We start from the raw sequence: 21004 nt of genomic DNA on the forward strand, positions 1-21004 counted from the left end.
GTCACTCCTCGCTCGTTATTGTTTGGTCTTCGTCGAACAGACTTGCAATCAGAGACTCTCCAGCAGTGACCACCTTATCTTGTTTTCGAGAATAGTGTATCTAGCTCTACGTTTTTCAGTATCTTTCCTTTTTTTTTTTAATAGTAGCGGGAAGGGCTTAAGTAAGTGCGCAAATTATATATCTGGGACTGTGGTACTGGTATGGCCCACACAAAACTGTCTTACAATTGACAATTGACAAGTCCCTTAACCCCTTCGGGGGTCATTGGGGCGCTGCAGCTATGCAGCGTACCTGGGGCGAGAAAGCTTGGCAGAGCCCATCCCATTCTAGGCTAAACTCATTTCTGCAGCTGAGTGGATTGGAGCAACGTGAAATGAAATGCTTTGCTCCAGGACACAACGGATTGCTTGATCCTGGGATCGAAACCACAATCTTATGGGCGTGAATCCAATATCTTAACCACTAAGTGACACACCTCCACAAAAGGTGAGGCTTCATATCCAAGTATTTAAAAATGACTTGTAATTCTCATATGAGATATATGAAGTATCTCTGTGACGTATCATGTCAAGTGTGGAGGCGCAATGGCCCAGTGGTTAGGGCAGTGAACTCGCGGTCATAGGATCCGGTTTCGATTCCCAGACCGGGCGTTGTGAGTGTTTATTGAATGAAAACACCTAAAGCTCCCCCAGGGGTTGGTGGCGAACCCTGCTGTACTCTTCCACCACAACTATCTCTCACTCTTACTTCCTGTTTCTGTTGTACCTGTATTTCAAAGGGCCAGCCTCGTCACACTCTGTGTCACGCTGAATATCCCCGAGAACTACGTTAAGGGTTACACGTGTCTGTGGAGTGCTCAACCACTTGCACGTTAATTTCACGAGCAGGCTGTTCTATTGATCGGATCAACTGGAAACTCTCAACGTCGTAAGCGACGGAGTGCCAGCAATCAAGTCATGTGACCTGGATTGTTTTTTTTTTATTCTTAGCATTTTAATTTGGTCATTATCAATATCTGTAGACCTACCAGAATGCTTGTGGTCTTCAGGATCTAAATTTTCACTCCTAAATCTTGCAAACCACTTCCAAATTTTTCTCTCAGATATGGCACCATCTCCATAAACTGCATATATTTTTTTTACTCTTTGTACAGCATTTTCTTTTTCTTTTATGATAATAAAAGAGCATCAAATCATACAAATTTATCTCCTTTTCCTCTAATTTCACTTCTGATATAAAAACAGTGGGAAGCTGGTGAGCTGGTAGAAATGCTTAGCGGTATTTCGTCTGCTGTTACGTTCTGAGTTCAAATTCTGCTGAGGTTGACTTTGCCTTTCATCCTTTCAGGGTCGATAAATTAAGTACCAGTTACGCACTGGGGTCGATGTAATCGACTTAATACCTTTGTTTGTCCCCTATGTGTGTAGTCCCTTGTAGGCAATAAAGAAATAAGAAACTTTAGCATGCCAGGTGAAGTGCTTAGCAGTATTTCATTTATCTTTACGTTCTGAGTTCAAATTCCGCTGAGGTCGACTTTGTCTTTCATCCTTTTAGGGTTGATAAATTAAGTACTATATATATATGCATATATATATATGTCTCCCCTTACACACACTTCCTGTTTTGACACCACATTTCCTGCTTAACACAAACTTTTAACCCTTTTTTTTAAACCTAACAAAACTCTCAACACTCATGCATCCTTATTTTTCCTACCAGTTTATACATAAACTACTATTGAACTACAAAAGCTCAAAGACAATATAATGTAAGGGTATATTTATTTTTTTATATATTATTGTTTTATATATTATTTTCTTCATTTTGTACTTCTTTGTAAAAACACATTTTCATTCTCCTTCTTCTTGATAATTTGCTTTTCGCAATGAAAACCGGTTAGAAGAAATCTTTATTAAAATATGCTTCCAGTTCAGCATTCTGGCTTTTTTTCATTTTCCTATATATATATATATATATATATATATATATATATATATATATATATATATATATATATCACCATCATCATCGTTTATTGTTCGCTTTTCATACTAGCATGGGTTGGATGATTTGACTGAGGACTGGTGAAACCAGATGGCTACACCAGGCTCCAATCTGATTTGGCAGAGTTTCTACAGCTGGATGCCCTTCCTAACACCAACCACTCTGAGATGTATATATATATACACAAACACACACATATTCACACATGCACATACACACACACACAATGATATACTTTTAGTTTCTATCGACCAAGTCCTTTCCCGAGTCTTTGGTCAACCTGAGGATTCAGTAGGAGACACATGTGCAAATTGCCATGCAGTAGGATTGAACCTAAAGCCATGTGGTTGAGAGGCAAACTTCTTGACCACACAGCTACGTTAACAATGCTCAAAAAAATGAATAAATTAATAAAATAAAAAGAAATAAAAACAGAAACAAATAAACAAAAAGACATCAGATTTTATTGTAAAATAGAATGGTTTGGCTGTGGCATTAATTTCTGTAGAGTTTTTGAAAGGATTTGCATTTGGAGGGATCTTTAAGAACATCTATATGTATATATATATATATATATATATATATGTATATATATATATATATATTTATACACACGCGCACACACATATATATGTATGTGTATACATAAATATGTGTGTGTATGTGTAACAGTTGTTCATCACGGACGGAATTAATTCAAACTGCATCCTGAGATGGAAATAGGACAAGCAGCATGATGCACAGAAATAGGACAAAGAAGTGTCATCACACTGCAAATAAATAGCATAAACTATGATAGCAGGTTAAAATAGGTTGAGATATATCATAGTGGATGAAATAGGACAAATTAAACTATATATGTTGGGCAAAATAGATCAGCTACAAATATAGAGCCAAAATAGGTCAAACTATAAAATATCAAGGAAATGAAATGATTACAGCAAACTAATTTCTAGAGGGAAAATGGGACAAACGTGAACAGAGACGGAACATTGAGCAAGCTGTACATGTACAAAAATAGGACAAAGCACACAAAGTGGAAAGATGTGTATCTGAGTTAAAATGGGACACACATTAACATGGTTTCAGAATAGGACATGTTTCAGGACAGAGAGAAAAGACCATATACAAAAATAGGACAAAGCACACAAAGTGGAAAGATGTGTATCTGAGTTAAAATAGGACACACATTAACATGGTTTCAGAATAGGACATGTTTCAGGACAGAGAGAAAAGACCATATACAAAAATAGGACAAAGCACACAAAGTGGAAAGATGTGTATCTGAGTTAAAATGGGACACTCATTAAGATGGTTTCAGAATAGGACATGTTTCAGGACAGAGAGAAAAGACCATATACAAAAATAGGAAATGCTTCACAATAGAGCAGTATAGGTAGATTAAGTAGAAATATAGGGCAAACTATATGATGTACAAAAATAGGACAAGCTATATCAGGTATTAAAAAAAATAAAGCAAAAATGGAGCAGAAAATATCTAAAATGGGGCAGACATCCAGCTCAATCTTTAATCATCTGTCATGCTCTTTTCTCACTCAAGCCCACTCACCTATCCCCCTGCTGTTTCTGCTTTACTATCCTTTTTCCCATACCTTGTAACTTGAGAATTATGCCCCCGCATCTCTCTTTTCCTTTTCCGGTTGGGAAAAGCCATGTATTCAATTCTTCAGCAAGACACTCGCTCTGGTCCCTCTCTATCATACATTCACATCCTTGAATTCTGTAACTCCATTCAGTCAGGGGTCTCATCTTGCGAGTAATCTTGTGGCTTCACTATTGCTGATGCCATGAAAAGAAGCATCTAATACACTCTGTGAAGTGGTTGGCATTAGGAAGGGCATCCATCTGTATAAAACCACACCAAAGCAGATGGTATGTTGGTTCCTGTTAAATCATCTAACTGATGCCACCATGGAAAGAAGGAAGTGAAACGATAATAATGATACACACATACATAGTCTGTTGCACTCGAGAGTACTTAGCAATGCACCCACCTTTTCTATTCCCTTATCTCAATTCTCTCTGTCTCTTATCCATCTTGTACCTTAAGGATACACCCTCACCATTTTTCTCTCTCTTTTCTGCTGGGGGAAGCTATCTATTTACCTTTTGAGGGTGATGACTAAAGCTTGAGAGAAAAATAGGACAAATGGGGGAGGAAAACTTCTGAGGAAAGATAGGAAGGTGGGGGATAGGACAAATGGGAGGAAAGATTGAGAGGAGAGACAGGATGAATAGAGAGGAAAATGAGAGGATAGATAGGACAAAGAGAGGAAGGGCAAATCTTGAGAGGAGATGTAGGACAAGACGGAGGAAAACTTCAGATGAGAGATAGGATAAATGAAGAGGAAAAATGAGAGGATAAATAGGACAAAGAGAGAAAGGTCAAAACTTGAGAGGACAAAGGGAAGAAGTGGGGGACACTTGAGAGCAAAGATAGGACAAAAAGAAGTAGGAGAAGGAAAACTTGAGAGGAGAGATAGGATAAATGAAGAGGAAAAATGAGAGGATAAATAGGACAAAGAGGGAAAGGACAAAGAGAAGAAGTGGGGGACACTTGAGAGCAAAGATAGGACAAAAGGAAGTAGGAGAAGGAAAACTTGAGAGGAGAGACAGAACAATACTAGGGATGGAACAGGGTTCTAATGGCGCACGATCTCTCGGTCAACAGCTTGCAGTGCTTTCAGACAAATTACGCTGACATTGAGTCTACCAATTGGAACCTGGTGGCGTTGGTTTTCTATGCCGTAGACTGAAAGTAAAGAGAAAACATGTGAAAGAGAGAAAGGTACGTATATTTTTTTGTATTTGTAATTTTCTTTTCTTTTCTTTTCTTCTTTGATTATATTTGGGTCTCAAAGTATAGAGAATTATATATGTATGTTTATAGTTATATTTCAGGATGATTATTTGTGGGGTTTTTTTTTTGCCAGAGTGAGCAAAGGAGAGAGAGAGAGAGAGATGTATATGTAGGCAGACAGGCACATATGGTGATAGATAGATAGATAGATAGAGAGAGAGAGAGAGAGAGAGAGAGAGAGAGAGAGAGAGAGAGAGAGAGAGAGAAATACATACATACATAGACAGATGTGTAGACAGACAGGATGGATGGATGGATGGATGGACAGACAGACAGACATATATATATATATATACATAAAGACATAGATAGAGAAAAAGATAGATAGATAGATAGACAGATAGATAATTAAGAGGTGGGTTTGTAGTAGCAGTGCTATGTGCATGCGTCAATTTGAGTGTGAATGAGAACTGAGACAAGAACGAAAAAAAGACACATCACCACTACTGTGCATACCACCACCACCACCACCACCAACACACATACACACACACCACCACTACCATCACCACAAACACACATCCTACCACAACCTCCATCACCATAATTGACACCATCATTGCCATGGCCATCACCAAAGAACTTACTTGGAATCTCCTCGTCTACAATGTCCTTCTTGTTCTTTAGAATGTCCACCAGACTGATAAACGCCACACCAACCTCTTCACACTCCTCCGTCTGGGTGTCTTTCTCTGGTTCACTGACCACTGTGAAACGGATGCTGGACAGAAGGAGAGATAAAAAGTAAGAGAGATAAGAAGTAAGAGAGATGTAGAGAGACAGAGAGAGGGAGTAAAAGAGACAAAGAGAGAGATAGAGAGACATATCTCCAATTACTTTTTAATGTTAATCTACACACACACACATATACATACATACATACACACACATGCATACATACACATACATACACACACATACATACACACACACATGCATACATACACACACATACATACATACACACATATACATACATAAATTTCTTTACCGATGTAGTGTCACCTATTTGAATAAATGATACAACATCGGTAACGAAATACAAATCTTCTGTAGTTTTTTTCATTCTATTTTGTTGTTCCAGCACACGATCTCAGATTAGGTCACTTGCTATGCAAGTACCTCTCCCTATATATATACAGGTATGTCTATATGCATATATATATGTACTCACCAGCCCCTATCTGGATCATCAGGTAACAGCATACTGGCAAGAAACTGGCGTTTTTCATAATTGTTCTGGTAGTCCACATGTAAACCTGTGATAGTAGAGGGTTAAAGTACAGGTAGTAGTAGTAGTAGTAGTAGTAGGGGCAGTGGTAGCGGTGGTGGAAGTAGCAGTAGTGGTGGTGGTGCTGGTGGTGGTAGTAATGGCTGGTGTGCTAAAGTGCCACCCAGGATGAACTGCCCCCTATTGCGTACCCCGCTAGCTACGCTAATGGCCAGAAGTATAAAAGGGTGGTTATAGTGAACGGGATGGCAGATATGAGAGGGCATGAAACATGAGGGGTGTAGGGGGGCTCTGAAGGAGGATGGCTCAGTGGTTAGGGTGTCGGGCCGACAATCGTGAGGTAGTAAGTTCGATTCCCAGACCAGGAACAGATCAAAGTTGACATATTTAATAACAGATCGAGGTTGACCTCGGGGCTAAATAAGGAACAACAAAGAAAAAAAAAAAAACGGGGACTTACATTTAGAAAAATTGAAGTGGATTGGTTGGTTAGCACGAGGTTTGGGTAAAGGGTAGGGCGTTTCCAGTTCCTCGGGTGGGTAGTTCAGAAAGCGGTACTCAATGTAGAGCTGGGTGACCTTGTCGTTCAGCAATGGTGGTGAGTTCTCGTCAAGGGTCAGATACGAAACTACCACAGTGACCGTGTCTCCGTCCTGGAAGAAGAATTTGCAAGAATTGAAAAACGAAAAAAACAAAAAAAAAAAACAAAGGAAAACAAACCAATGGTCAATTCATGCGTGGACAACTGACCAAACGCCATGTGTGTGTGTGTGTGTGTGTGTGTGTGTGTGTGTATGTGTATGTATCTATGTATGTTTTTATGTCTATGTTTGTCACACCTCCCATCACTGCTTGACAACCGATGTTGGTGTGTTTACGTCCCCATAACCTAGCTGTTCGGCAAAAGAGACTGATAAAATAAGTACTAGGCTTTCAAAAAAAAAAAAAAGTCCTGGGATCGATTAATTCTGCAAAAAACCCTTCAAGCCGGTGCTCCAGCATGGCCGCAATAAAATGACTGAAACAAGTAAAAGGAGATAAAAGAATAAAACAAAGGAAGGAAGGAAGGAAGGAAGGAAGCAAAGAAGGCCTCGTTGAGATTTACCTTGTCCCTGCCAGTTGAGTTTTTGGATGAGTTTACCGCAGTAGGGATGACCAAGTCTTCACTGTCCGAGTAACTGGACGGTGCCTCTTCATAGCTTGCCTGTATCATTTCCTCTACTTCTTCCTCTACCTCTTCTGCGAATTCTTTTCCTCCTCCTCCTCCTCCTCCTCCTACTACCACTACTCCTTCTCTCACGCTTTCGCTAGAGCTTTGTTCTTCTTTGCCCTTCTTCTTCTTTTTCTTTTTCTTGTTTCTCTCTTTGGAAGCATCAACGTCACTGCTTCTACCGCTGCCGCTGCTGACCACGTGTTCACAGTTACCGATGTTGTCCTGGTACTGTTCAAAGGCTGGAGAGAAAAAAACAAAACAAAACAGACGAATGTGGCCTCTGCAACGGACTGACAGGAAAGTCATTGAAAAGGTTGCCAGTGGGAAAGAAGGGGCTTTGACGAAAACACAAACAAAAACAAAACAAATGACTGTTCAGCTAAGTTGAGCAAACAATTAGTTAATTGGATATTTAACCAATTGATTAATAACGGTTTCAAATTTTGGCACAAGGCCAGCAATTTTAGGGGGAGGAGTAAGTTGTCCAAGGGAAAGGCAAAGGCCATGATACAGCTTGGCACTACAGCTGAGTGAACTGGAGCAACGTGAAATAAAGTGTCTTGCTCAAGAACACAACACGCAGCCCAGTCAGGGAATTGAACTCACAACCTCATGATTGTGAGCCAACAGTCTAACCACTGAGCCATGCACCCTGTAGTTCCAAAATTAAGGAGCAAGTTGAGACTTACTTTCATTGCTTTGAACAGAGGAGTTGTTCTTCCACTCGTTCAGAAGTTTCTGGTTATTTTTCATCCCAACTCCAGCACTGGAGGAGACGGCAGTGTTTGTGGTGGTTGTCAAGGTTACGGTGGAGTTATCTTCTTCGAATTTCAGTTGTTTCGGGATAGTTCTCCGGAGTGCTGGTTTCTGAGAATGTCGTAGAAAAACAGAGAAATGGGTGGAATTCTGGTTCAAATGATGACAAACAATGGTGATGGCGATGATGATGATGAGGATGATGATGATGATGGTGATGGTGACGGTGATGGTGATGATGATGACGACGATGATGATGATGAAGACAATGATGATTATGATGATAATGACAATGATGATGATGATGATGATAATGATGATGATGATGATGACGATGGTGATGATGATGATGATGACGACGATGATGATGATGAAGACAATGGTGGTGATGATGATCATGATGACAATGACGGTCGACGATGATGTTGATAATGATGATGATGATAGTGATGATGATGGTGATGATGATGATGATGACAATGACGATATATATATATATATATATATATATATATATATATATATTATACATACTGGTTGGGACGACTTCTGCAGCTTCTGTGGCAGAACGTCAGGCGACTGGACGCCGGCAGCCGTGGCCGGAGTGGACGTCGTGAAGGAAACGCCTTCGTGCGAGGACGACGGCGGCGGCGACGGCGCCACGGCAGCAGACGGGTCCTGCCTGGCGAACTGCGACCTCGACGACAGAGCGGATATCGAAGACGACGATGACGTCGCCGGAGACGATGGAGGCACGTTCCCGATGCTGCTAGACGACGCATGCGCAATCTTTGCAGCCATGCTGCTGTTGCCTTCTTTTAACTTCACCGGTTCCTGGAGCGAGATGATGCTCTGCCGCCTCACGACACCATCATCATCGCCATCGTCGTCGTCGATAACCATATTAGCTGAAGATGCTGGTGTCCGGAGGTTGTGGATTTGAACCTGTGACAACAAAAATGTAGGGAAAAAAAAATTGAGGTATTTACTTTTTATGTAAATGTCACAATTTTATATTACACTAGCAGGACCTGGGGGGGGGGTCGATGAATTAAGTACCAGCTGAGCATTGGGGGTTGATGTAATCGACCTAGCCCCCCCCCACCCCCAAAATTGCCGGCCTTGTGCTAAAATCTGAAACCAATATCTAGAGAGGACTGGAGTGTATATAAGATGTGTGCTGGTGTGTAGTGATATATATGTATATATGTATATATATATATATATATATATATATATATATATATATATATATATAATTTATATAAGGGCATTAACTATATAGTAATGCCTCACGCTTAGGGGGACTAAATAAGTCAAAAACTACCAAAAAATAAGCAACATATTTACCGAAAGCGAGGAAATGCAGCTTTCAAAATTAATCTCTTTAAGTTAAATGTTTTTAAGAGATTAATTTTGAAAGCTGCATTTCCTCGCTTTCGGTAAATATGTTGCTTATTTTTTGGTAGTTTTTGACTTATTTAGTCCCCCTAAGCGTGAGGCATTACTATATAGTTAATGCCCTTATATAAATTATATATATTTATGGGAAAAAAACAATGAGTTTTTTTCCTTAGGGGGTTTTTTCACGCTGACTACTTGATAAATTCTTATAAAGATTTTATCCTATATTATATTATATATATATCATCATCATCATCATCATCATCGTTTAACGTCCGCTTTCCATGCTAGCATAGGTTGGACGATTTGACTGAGGACTGGTGCAACCGGATGGCTACACCAGGCTCCAATCTAATTTGGCAGAGTTTCTACAGCTGGATGCCCTTCCTAACGCCAACCACTCAGAGAGTGTAGTGGGTGCTTTTACGTGTCACCCGCACGAAAACGGCCACGCTCGAAATGGTGTCTTTTATGTGCCACCCGCACAAGAGCCAGTCCAGGGGCACTGGCAACGATCTCACTTGGCTTGCCGGGTCTATATTTATTTATTTATTTATGTGTTTCAGCCAAGTGGCTGCGGTCATGCTGGTGCACCACCGTGAATATATATATATATATATATATATATATATATATATATATATAGGGACTATATGTGGCTGGAGAGAGAGGGGGGAGAGAGGGAGGGAGAAGGGGAGAGAGAGGGGGAGAGAGAAGGAGAGAGAGAGGGAGAGAGAGAGAGAAAGAGAGAGAGAGAGAGACTTACCTGATCCCTCCCAGCTTCAGTGGCAGAAATGGCTGAGACATGAGGCATAGAAAGTGTTGGGGGTGGGGCAAGGTAGGCATTCTGCCAGTGGACTGCTACTTCAATTTGGCCGTTCACAGTTGGTGGGGTGGGGACACTGGGTGTGGTGATGCTGGTGGAGGCAGCAGCAGGGGCAGGGGTCGGCTCGTGGAGCTCAAAGAACCCTTTGATGGATCCGTCGTGAGCGAGGGACAAAAGAGGAATGTTGGCCGAGCAGAGGTAACCCGTTTCTTCTGGGTCGCAGTCATCGAACACGTAAATCTGCAGGGCCTAGAAAAGAGCAAAAGGCAAAAACAACAAAACTGTTTTTTTTGAAAAAACAATTCAAAATATTTAGAAGAAAAAAAAAAATTCATATATATATATACTCTCTTTTTACTCTTTTACTCGTTTCAGTCTTTTGACTGCGGCCATGCTGGAGCACCGCCTTTAGTCGAGCAAATCGACCTCCAGGACTTATTCTTTTGTAAGCCTAGTACTTATTCTATCGGTCTCTCTTTTGCCAAACCGCTAAGTTACGGGGACGTAAACACACTAGCATTGGTTGTCAAGCGATAGTTGGGGGACAAACACAGACATACAAACACATACACACATACATATATATAAAGTTGACCAGTAAAGTGGACATTAAAAATATAAAAATATATAAAAATATATATAAAAATGTCCACTTTACTGGTCATCTTTATATATATAAAAATATACCTTAATCCCCTTAGATCTCAGATATTTTTTCTGAATCTCTGGGATTCTTTCAATGTGCTAGCTTCCTGGTAATAAATCGATATTAATTAATATCTGATTTTTACCCTATGTTTTAATTCACATACATATCATCATCATCATCATCATCGTTTAATGTCCGCTTTCCATGCTAGCATGGGTTGGACGACTTGACTGAGGACTGGTGAAACTGGATGGCAACACCAGGCTCCAATCTAAATTTGGCAGAGTTTCTACAGCTGGATGCCCTTCCTAACGCCAACCACTCAGAGAGTGTAGTGGGTGCTTTTACGTGTCACCTGCACGAAGGCCAGTCAGGCGATACTGGCAACGGCCACGCTCGGAATGGTGTCTTTTATGTGCCACCCGCACAAGAGCCAGTCCAGGGGCACTGGCAACGATCTCGCTCGAAAATCCTACGAAGGCCAGTCAGGCGATACTGGCAACGGCCACGCTCGAAATGGTGTCTTTTATGTGCCACCCGCACAAGAGCCAGTCCAGGGGCACTGGCAACGATCTCGCTCGAAAATCCTACGGAAGCCAGTCAGGCAGTACTGGCAACGGCCACGCTATAGATATATATATATATACATAATACAAAATTATATACAAAAATATATACAGAATTGGCTAAAAACATTGCTAAGAGCAACATAATTTATTATCTCTATCTTGATAAGTTTGATCTTCAATCATCACCGGATGATTTTGTTTCTAGTTAGAGACATCATGACAGCAAACAGAATTTCAACAACAACAATAACAACCATCGCCACCACCACCACCACCTCTACAACAACCACAACAACAACAGCAACAGACAAGAAGCAAAGAAGTCAACTTACCACAGATCTGAGGTAGTTATCTAGAGCGGTATTCATGACGACGGGGAAGGTCCGATGATCATTGAACTCTGGGTTGTTGGTGCTGTGAAGTATGACCGTGTCGTGGTCAGGGAAGTCAAAGAACTGGTAGACACAATAAGGCGATGGCTGGACATCTAAATGGTTTGAGAGAGAGAGAGAGAGAAGGTGAGAGAGTGTGGAAGAGAAGGGAGAGATTATATATAACAATCAGTTGTCTATCTTCTGTCTGTGTGGGCAAGGGTCTTCTGCTACAGCCTCAGGCTGACCAAAGCTTTGTGAGTGGATTTGGTAGATGGAAACTGAAAGAAGCCCGTCGTGTATATATATATATATATATATATATATATATATATAAGACTGCACTGGTTTGGACATGTGATGCATATGGATGCGGTCAGCTGCATAAAGATGTGCCAAGCTCTAATTGTGGAGGGAACCTGTTGAAGGGGTAGACTAAATGGTTTGAGAGAGAGAGAGAGAGAGGGAGAGAGAGCATAAGAAAAGGAGGGAGAGAGAGGGGTGAGAGAGCATAAGAGGAGAGAGAGAGAGAGTGGAAGAGAAAGGAGAGATTATATATAACAATCAGTTGTCTATCTTCTGTCTGTCTGGGCAAGGGTCTTCTGCTACAGCCTCAGGCTGACCAAAGCTTTGTGAGTGGATTTGGTAGATGGAAACTGAAAGAAGCCCATCATGATTGGGAGGGACAACACTCTAACCCCTAGGCCATGAGCCCTCACTGGTTGCTCCCTATCAACTAATTAGATTAATGTAAAATTGAGAAAAAAAAGGGGACACATGACCTACCTTTCCTACGTGAGGTGAGGTTTGTACAACGGAGTATTTTTACATGGAGTTCGTTAATGTTGCCATCCGGTCGTTGGTCAGCAAGACTGTCCAGAGCCTTGAGAGCCTGTTTGGCTGAGCGATCATTAGAAGAAATGTAGCCAAGGGCCTTTATCCTTTCCTGGTAGGTGAAAACAACAACAATAAAAAAAGAGAAAGTAAAACAAAATTTGTTGTGATGGCATAGCTAGAAGGAATAAATGATTATTTAAGGATGTTAATTAGCTTACACCCGTTTCTGCTGTAAAGTACAATGCACTCATAGTTGAGTACCTGAATAACAACTTATAGCTTCATCAGAGCCTTGAGTATATACATAGGAACACAAAATATGTTTTTATGTTTTTATTTTTTAACTGGCCGCAGTCAGATGACTCAAACAAGGAAAGGAAGAGATGACCCCTAAAGAAAGGTCAAAAGTTAAAGGTCAGATGTAAGTGGTGAGTTATTGCCTTACCTTATACAACCTTACAGCCTGTTCCATTGGCAGACGCAGATTAATCCAGTACTCCACACTACCAAACTTCAACTCCATGTCCGTAGGTTCAATTCCTGGCAAAGTAATACAACAAATTATTTTAACTTCTATCTTTAATATATATATAATATATATATACATACGGATGTGCAGGTGTATGTGTAATTATATATATATGCATGTATGTATATATGTGTGTATATGTATATAGTGAAGTAGAACAAACCAATGAGGAATGCTGTGTTGTGTATTCGACCAGGTGGATGTTCAAAGAGATCACGAAAGGTCAACTGGCAGGCGGCAAGGGTCTTGTAGCTTTGGCCAAGTGACTGCTGGAGTTCCAGGGTACAGCTGCTCTACATTTGGGACAGACAGACAGAAAGATATGTTAAGATCTGGAATGTTCCATTTGATATATATATATATATATATATATATATATATATATATATATATATATATAGGCATATACACAAGCATAAAGAAATATAAGAAACATACCTACAGATACATGCACACTATGTGTGTGTGTGTGTGTGTGTATACACAAACACACACATACACATCTATAAGAACTTGTATATATGTAATATATATGATATACATACATAAATGCATACACACATACACGAATAGAGACTTGCATAAACATGCACACACACACACACAGTCTGTCTTATAAAACAACAAAAAACAAACCAATAAGAAGAGAATCGTAAGAAAAATAAAATTTAAACAAAAGACAGAAATAAAGTCTTGAGTAGAAAATAAATAGTGTGTGTGTGTGTGTGCGTGCGTGTGTGTGTGTGTGTATGTGCGTGCGTGCATGCGTGTGTGTGTGTGTGTGAAAGAGAGAGTGTGGTTTAGGGTAGGATTTGAAACCTTACCTTCTGGATGTAGTGTAAGAAGAAATCATCGATGGTAATCACGTACTGGGATGTGAAGTCAAAGACAGGTCTTTTCAAAAGGAATGTTCCAGAACCAGAAAAAAGAGGGGGGGAAGAAAGAGAGTAAGACGCATGGTTATTTCATACTTTGCGAGTTCTTGTTGAAATGACTTCAAATTTATTATACACAGTAAGTAATGAAAGATATATATATATATATATACTCACGCAGTTCCCCGTATAACGGGTGTAGACTGGAGCTCAAACTCATAAAACTCCCAGGTGCAAAACAGAGCTGGTTCAGTGTCTTGGAGGGCGGACACAGCTTCAGTTGTGAGATTAACCTGTCGGAGGAAGGGAGAAGTATGTAGTGGTGGTCACAACTGTATTGATGGAAGATGCAGGATGTTTCTGGCAAAATTTGACAATTTGCATAAACGGGAAAGAAAATACGTTTCATTCATGAGTAAAAGTATTTAAGAAAGCATCCCTGTAACTTAGCGGTTCAACAAAAGAAACTGATAGAATAAGTACAAGGCTTACAAAGAATAAGTCCTGGGGTTGATTTGTTCGATTAAAGGCGGTGCTCCAGCATGGCTGCAGTCAAAAGACTGAAACAAGTAAAAGAATAAATGTGTGTGTGTGTGTATATGTGTGTACGTATGTATGTATGTATGTATGTATTTGTGTATGAATATGGGTGTGTATGAAACATCATTAAAGAAATCTCTATATAAATATACAGATATGGAGAGAAAAGATAGTCTACCTTATGTACATGTATCTCAAATATGTTCTGTCCTCTCTCCAACTGAATATTCTCGTCCATTTCATTAGATTTATCCTGGCAACAGAAAGTGAAATCATATCAAACCCTTTAATAAAACAATACACATTGGTGTAAGGGTACATAAATATATTAGAGATATGAGAATGAGTGTGTGTGTGAGTGTGTATGAAGGGGTGCCGAAATGTACCTGGCTTTGGGTAAAAGAAAAAAGCAGGAGGATCAGTAAATTATGATTTTATCCAACATATTCCCTTCTTGTATCCACACACTTATTGCAGCAGTCCTTCAGTTTTTGTAAACCCTGTAAAAGAACTTTTGTGATACTCTTCAAGACACAAAATTTTCATCACCCCCTCATACACATACAAACGCACACACATATATATAGATGTGATTGTGTGTGTGTGTTTATACAATACAGACAGAACAGTGCTGTTTAAGAGATGAGTGAAAGATTCTAGACTTAATAAAGCACCATACAAGATCCTCTTACCAATCCCAGAGACAATGCCAGCTTCTGTTGTTTAGTTCCATATGCTATGTCACGTAGCTGGGACTCCATTTTCTGAAATAGCCAAGAAGGAATGATTGAAATCTGATCATTAACATGGAAAGGGAATCATAAAACTGACGCACAGACAGACATAGATAGTTAAGCTGGTTATGGAGGGGGAGCACTACGCAACATCATCATCATCATCATCATCGTTTAACATCCACTTTCCATGCTAGCATGGGTTGGACGATTTGACTGAGGACATAAGGCTTTTGGTCAACCAAGGGCTATAGTAAGAGACATTGGCCCCAAGATGCTATGCAATGGGACTGAAACTATGTGTTCGTGGAACATTTTTATACACACATGTACAATCAAGCAAGCATATGCATGTACACACACACACACACAGATATATACAGAAGCAGAGAGAGAGAGATGAGGAGAAAAAGGTGAAGAACAATAAAAGGAAAGATGAAGGTGAAGGAGAGAGACAAAGATAGAGTGAGAAAGAGAGAGAGAGAGAGACAGTAAGACAAACCAAGAGAGAGAGAGAAAAGTATACATATTGTTGGAATCCTAGATAGACAGGTGGGTAGAGAGAGAGAGAGAGAGAGAGAGAGAGAGAGAGAGAGAGAGAGAGAGAGAAAGAGAAAGAGAACAGAGGGTTTGAACCTTTATCCTTGCTGCTCGGATGTCCAGCAGTGTAGCATATTCATTGAGTCGTATCTCACATTCTCGTTGCGTGTGTTCTGTCTTCTGGTGAGCAGCTTCTATCTAAAGGAGGGACAACAGCAATATTATACACACTGGATAAAGAGATAAAGGCATAAATACATACATACATTCATTCATGCATACATACATGCATACATATATATACATATATATATATATATATATATATATCCCTCATCAGGTGGTCAATGCAGAAACTAGGGAGAGACGAGTGGATGGTGAGAGCTGTACAAGTCGTTTACAGGGATGCCGTCAGTAAGGTGAGGGTTGGCAACAGGTATAGAGAAGAAGAAGGAGGAGGAGGAGGAGAAGGAGAAGAAGAAGAAGAAGAAGAAGAAGAAGAAGAAGAAGAAGAAGAAGAGGAGGAAGAGGAGGGGGAGAGGAGGGAGAGAAGAAGGAGAAGGAGGAGGAGGAGAAGAAGAGGAGGGGGAGGAGGAGAAGAAGAGGAGGAGGAGGAGAAGAAGAAGAGGAGGGGGAGGAGAAGAAGAAGAGGAGGAGAAGAAGAAGAGGAGGAGAAGAAGAAGATAGAAGAAGAGGATGTTAGAAGAAGAAGAAGAAGAAGGAGAGGAAGAAGAAGAAAGAAGAAGAAGAAGAAGAAGAGTTGGAAGAGGAAGGAGAGTAGGAAGAGGAAGAAGAATGAATAAGTGAATGAATGAAGAAGGACAATTAGAAGAAGAAGACGGAGGGAGAGAGAGAGAGAGATTTGAAAGAAAGACAGATAATTGTGAAGTGTACCTCTTTATGATAATCCTTGTTAATCTTGTACTGGAGTAACAACATGTTTCTGGTCTTTTCCAATTCATGAACCATGGCAGCGTAGTCAGACTCCAACTGCTGTACATTCTGCTGGCTCACTGCAAAACACAGGACAAGGAAGATATCACATAGATGCACACGGACACACGGACACACGCACATATGTTTACGGTGGCATGTAAAAAGCCCCCAAGTACACACTGCGAAGTGTTTGGCATCAGGAAGGGCGTCCAGCCATAGAAACGAAGTCGAAGCTGACACTGGGGCCCAGCGCATCTCTGTGGCCTCACTGACTCCTGTCGAAACCATGCAAGCATAGAAAAGACACTGTAAATAATGATGATGATGAAGATGATAAAGATGATGATGATGATGATGATGATGATGATGATAACGACAACCGCTATATATGTCCTCCTTACCCTTTTCAATTTCGGCATCAACCTGCATCACAAAACTGGGGGTCTTGTTCACTGAATCCTGCTTGCTCCGTACCAGTGTGAGGGCTTCCTCAAGCTCCGTTATGTCAATGTCACTTTTCTGTAGGAAAAAAAAAACAAAACAAAAAAAAATACAGTTTTACATTTTTATAATACATGTGTGTGTGTGAGGATAGACAGGCATACAAACATACATATATACATGTACATATATATAGGCACAAAAGTGGCTGTGTGGTAAGTAGCTGGCTTACCAACCACATGGTTCCGGGTTCAGTCCCACTGCGTGGCTGGCACCTTGGGCAAGTGTCTTCTACTATAGCCTCGGGCCGACCAAAGCCTTGTGAGTGGATTTGGTAGACGGAAACTGAAAGAAGCTCCTCGCTTGACAACCAATGGTGGTGTGTTTACATGCCCATAACCTAGCGGTTTAGCAAAAAAGACCGATAGAATAAGTACCGGGCTTACAAAGAATAAGTCCTGGGGTCGATTTGCTCGACAAAAGGCGGTGCTCCAGCATGGCTGCAGTCAAATGACTGAAACAAGTAAAAGAGTATATATATATATATTTATTTATGAAGAACTTCCTTTCAGAACCAGGTCTATGCATTGAAAATGACTTTCGAGTAATTGTTTAAAACAACAACTTGAATATATCTGGTTTCGATTGGAAGACTAAGATTCGCCCACTCTCCATATGGCATCTATCCCAGTTTGACTGAAAGGAATTCTATGCATGAGACCAGCAGCTTGCAGATTTGTGTTTCAAGGTTTACCATGAAATCAACCAAATAAGCACTTATAACCAGTTTTTGAAAGTAAAGCCCTTCGTATATATACATGGCTGGAATACCACACTGCCAATATGCATATCATAGAACAACACCAATCAATGACGAAAATATGCTAATTAATAAAGCAATCAACAAAAACTAATTAATACTGACACTGGTGAAAAAACTCATCTTCTTTTTAAGTTCCTCGTTTTGTTCCTGGAGTTGGTAGTTTTCTATACGAACTTCGCGTAGCATCCTTTCTGCTTCACTGTTTTCCGCTACGGGACCGGACCCGACAATATAAAGAACACAAGAGAATTAAGGGGGTTAGGGTACACATCGCACAGCAGACGTATACTACTTTGAATATCCTAGCAGTTAGGCTCTCAGTCACATGGTGGACCGAAGAAGATTATAAACAGTCTCTCAAGACAACCTCGGAATGGTTTCACTAAGAACAGGGACAGGTTTGTTGGGAACACCTTACTCAAGATCGCTCATTGTGGCACAGTGTTGTGTGCTCTGGGGTAACTGGCACCCTGTCGGTTACGACGACGAGGGTCCCAGTTGATCCGATCAACAGAACAGCCTGCTCATGAAATTAACGTGCATCCATTCTTCACATGCAGACCCATTCTTCATATTAGGACTTACCTACCTCTGTAGGTAAGCCCTAATATGCTAATTAACCCATGGGACCCTGACAGGTGCTGCAACTTCAGGTCAGAGTAGACAGGGGAACAACTGTGGCTAAGGGGGAGGTTCCACGCTCCTCAAACTCCCTGGAGCTCCTGAACCAGGGATCCACTACCAGATGCAATCTAAAGTTGGACCCAGGACGACTGGGATGGGGGGGGGGGGCTGAACATCAGCCTTACCAATTTCCTTGTTCAGTCTATCAATGACGTTGCTCCGTTCTCCGAGGTCAGCGTTGATAGTCGCCTCGAGTTGTGCAATCTGCACCTTCAGTGCACTCTCCCTCTGGCGCCACTCACGCTCTCGCTCCAGGTCAAAGGCACTGCAAAAGAAAGAGACAGGGGGGGTGAAGGAGTTTGCCGTGAGGAAACTGTGACTAAGTCACTATGGTGGTGGTGGTGGTAGTGATGTAGTGTGGTAATGGTGGTGATGGTGGTGGTGGTAGTGATGTAGTGTGGTAATGGTAGTGGTGTTGTGGTGTGGTGACAGTAGTGCTGGTAGTGGTAATGATAGTGGTGGTGGTGATGATGTTGGGTGGTGGTAGTAGTGGTGATGTAGTGTGGTAATGGTGGTGGTGTGGTGACGGTAGTGCTGGTGGTGGTGGTGGTGGTGATGGTGGTGGTGGTAGTGATGTAGTGTGGTAATGGTGGTGGTGTTGTGGTGTGGTGACGGTAGTGCTGGTGGTGGTGGTGGTGATGGTGATGGTGGTGGTGGTAGTGATGTAGTGTGGTAATGGTGGTGGTGTTGTGGTGTGGTGACAGTAGTGCTGGTGGTGGTGCTGGTGGTGGTGGTAGTGATGTAGTGTGGTAATGGTGGTGGTGTTGTGGTGTGGTGACGGTAGTGCTGGTGGTGGTGGTGGTGGTGGTGATGGTGGTGGTGGTAGTGATGTAGTGTGGTAATGGTGGTGGTGTTGTGGTGTGGTGACGGTAGTGCTGGTGGTGGTGGTGGTGGTGGTGATGGTGGTGGTGGTAGTGATGTAGTGTGGTAATGGTGGTGGTGTTGTGGTGTGGTGACAGTAGTGCTGGTGGTGGTGATGGTGGTGGTGGTAGTGATGTAGTGTGGTAATGGTGGTGGTGTTGTGGTGTGGTGACAGTAGTGCTGGTGGTGGTGGTGGTGGTGATGGTGTTGTGGTGTGATGATAGTGATGACAGTGGTGCTGGTAGTGGTGGCGGTGATATTGATGGTAGTGGTGATGTTGATGGTGGGGTGGTGATGGTAATGGTAGTGATGGTGTTGTGGTGGTTGTGACAGTAGTGTTTATGGCCGTGATGGCTGTGGTAGTTGCGGTGGTGCTGGTTGTGGTGATGGCTGTGGTTGAGGTGGTGGTGGTGGTAGCGATTGTTGTTATTGCAGTGGTGGTGATAGCGGTGTGGTCATTATGATAATAGTCATCATCATTATCATTTTAGATCCAATGGTCGCAATGTAATATTGTAGTTGATGGTGACGGTAATTGTAGTGATGGCTGTGGTACTAGTGGTGGTGGCAGTAGTGTTGGTGGTAGTGTTAGAAATAGTTGCAAAGGGTAAGACAGAATATGAAACTATGGAAGAGGGTTCAATATACACCCGCATCAAACATAACTCTTTGGGCCAAAAAACAACAACTACAACAACAACAATGACAACGACAACAGTAAAGTGAGGGGGGGGGGTGCTGACTTTACAAATCTAGATGACCACCCCTCCATACATACCTTCTGGTCAGCTTATCATTGCTTTCCACAAGGAGTTGTTTATCGTTCTGCAGTGAGATTATCTGTTCTTGGAGCTGAGAGGAGGAGAGAGAGAGATAGAAAGGGTTAGAACAACATCACCATTTTCATCATCATCATCTTCAACATCATCATCACACACACACACACACACACTTATATCTATGCGATGGGCTTCTTTCAGTTTCATATTTCTTTATTGCCCACAAGGGGCTAAACATAGAGGGGACAGACAAAGGGATTAAGTCGATTACATTGACCCCAGTGCGTAACTGGTACTTAATTTACCGACCCCCGAAAGGATTAAAGGCAAAGTCGACCTCGGCAGAATTTGAACTCTGAACGTAACGACAGACGAAATACCGCTAAGCATTTCGCTCGGCGTGCAACCGATTCTGCCAGCTCGCTGCCTTTGGATTATATTTAATAATAATGGTAAAGTAAAAGCAGCACCAGAAAAACATCCATCTTTACTACAAATGGCTTAAAGGTCCACTCACTAC

General features: G+C 41.4%; 1 protein-coding gene across 5 annotated transcripts in view; it reads right to left on the reverse strand.

Moving 5' to 3' along the window:
• Positions 1-2449: 2449 nt before the first annotated feature.
• Positions 2450-21004, reverse strand: part of LOC106878987 (protein fantom) — a 27576-nt gene continuing 9021 nt past the window's right edge. For all 5 annotated transcript variants that reach the window (XM_089345942.1, XM_089345943.1, XM_089345946.1 and 2 more), the window contains exons 13-34: positions 20484-20557; positions 18970-19109; positions 18263-18369; positions 17298-17415; positions 16855-16973; positions 16057-16158; positions 15379-15450; positions 14865-14939; positions 14324-14439; positions 14096-14165; positions 13435-13564; positions 13188-13282; positions 12692-12851; positions 11867-12021; positions 10257-10565; positions 8621-9031; positions 8020-8197; positions 7223-7569; positions 6578-6770; positions 6061-6145; positions 5474-5607; positions 2450-4778 (exon numbers count right to left, since the gene is read on the reverse strand). In XM_089345942.1, the coding sequence (XP_089202068.1) occupies positions 4669-4778; positions 5474-5607; positions 6061-6145; positions 6578-6770; positions 7223-7569; positions 8020-8197; positions 8621-9031; positions 10257-10565; positions 11867-12021; positions 12692-12851; positions 13188-13282; positions 13435-13564; positions 14096-14165; positions 14324-14439; positions 14865-14939; positions 15379-15450; positions 16057-16158; positions 16855-16973; positions 17298-17415; positions 18263-18369; positions 18970-19109; positions 20484-20557 (3300 nt within the window). In that variant the 3' untranslated portion in view covers positions 2450-4668. The remainder of the gene's footprint in view (positions 4779-5473; positions 5608-6060; positions 6146-6577; positions 6771-7222; positions 7570-8019; positions 8198-8620; positions 9032-10256; positions 10566-11866; positions 12022-12691; positions 12852-13187; positions 13283-13434; positions 13565-14095; positions 14166-14323; positions 14440-14864; positions 14940-15378; positions 15451-16056; positions 16159-16854; positions 16974-17297; positions 17416-18262; positions 18370-18969; positions 19110-20483; positions 20558-21004) is intronic.

Source organism: Octopus bimaculoides, chromosome 30 (assembly GCF_046866305.1).
Source record: "Octopus bimaculoides isolate indiv1 chromosome 30, ASM4686630v1, whole genome shotgun sequence".
NCBI lineage: Eukaryota > Metazoa > Mollusca > Cephalopoda > Octopoda > Octopodidae > Octopus > Octopus bimaculoides.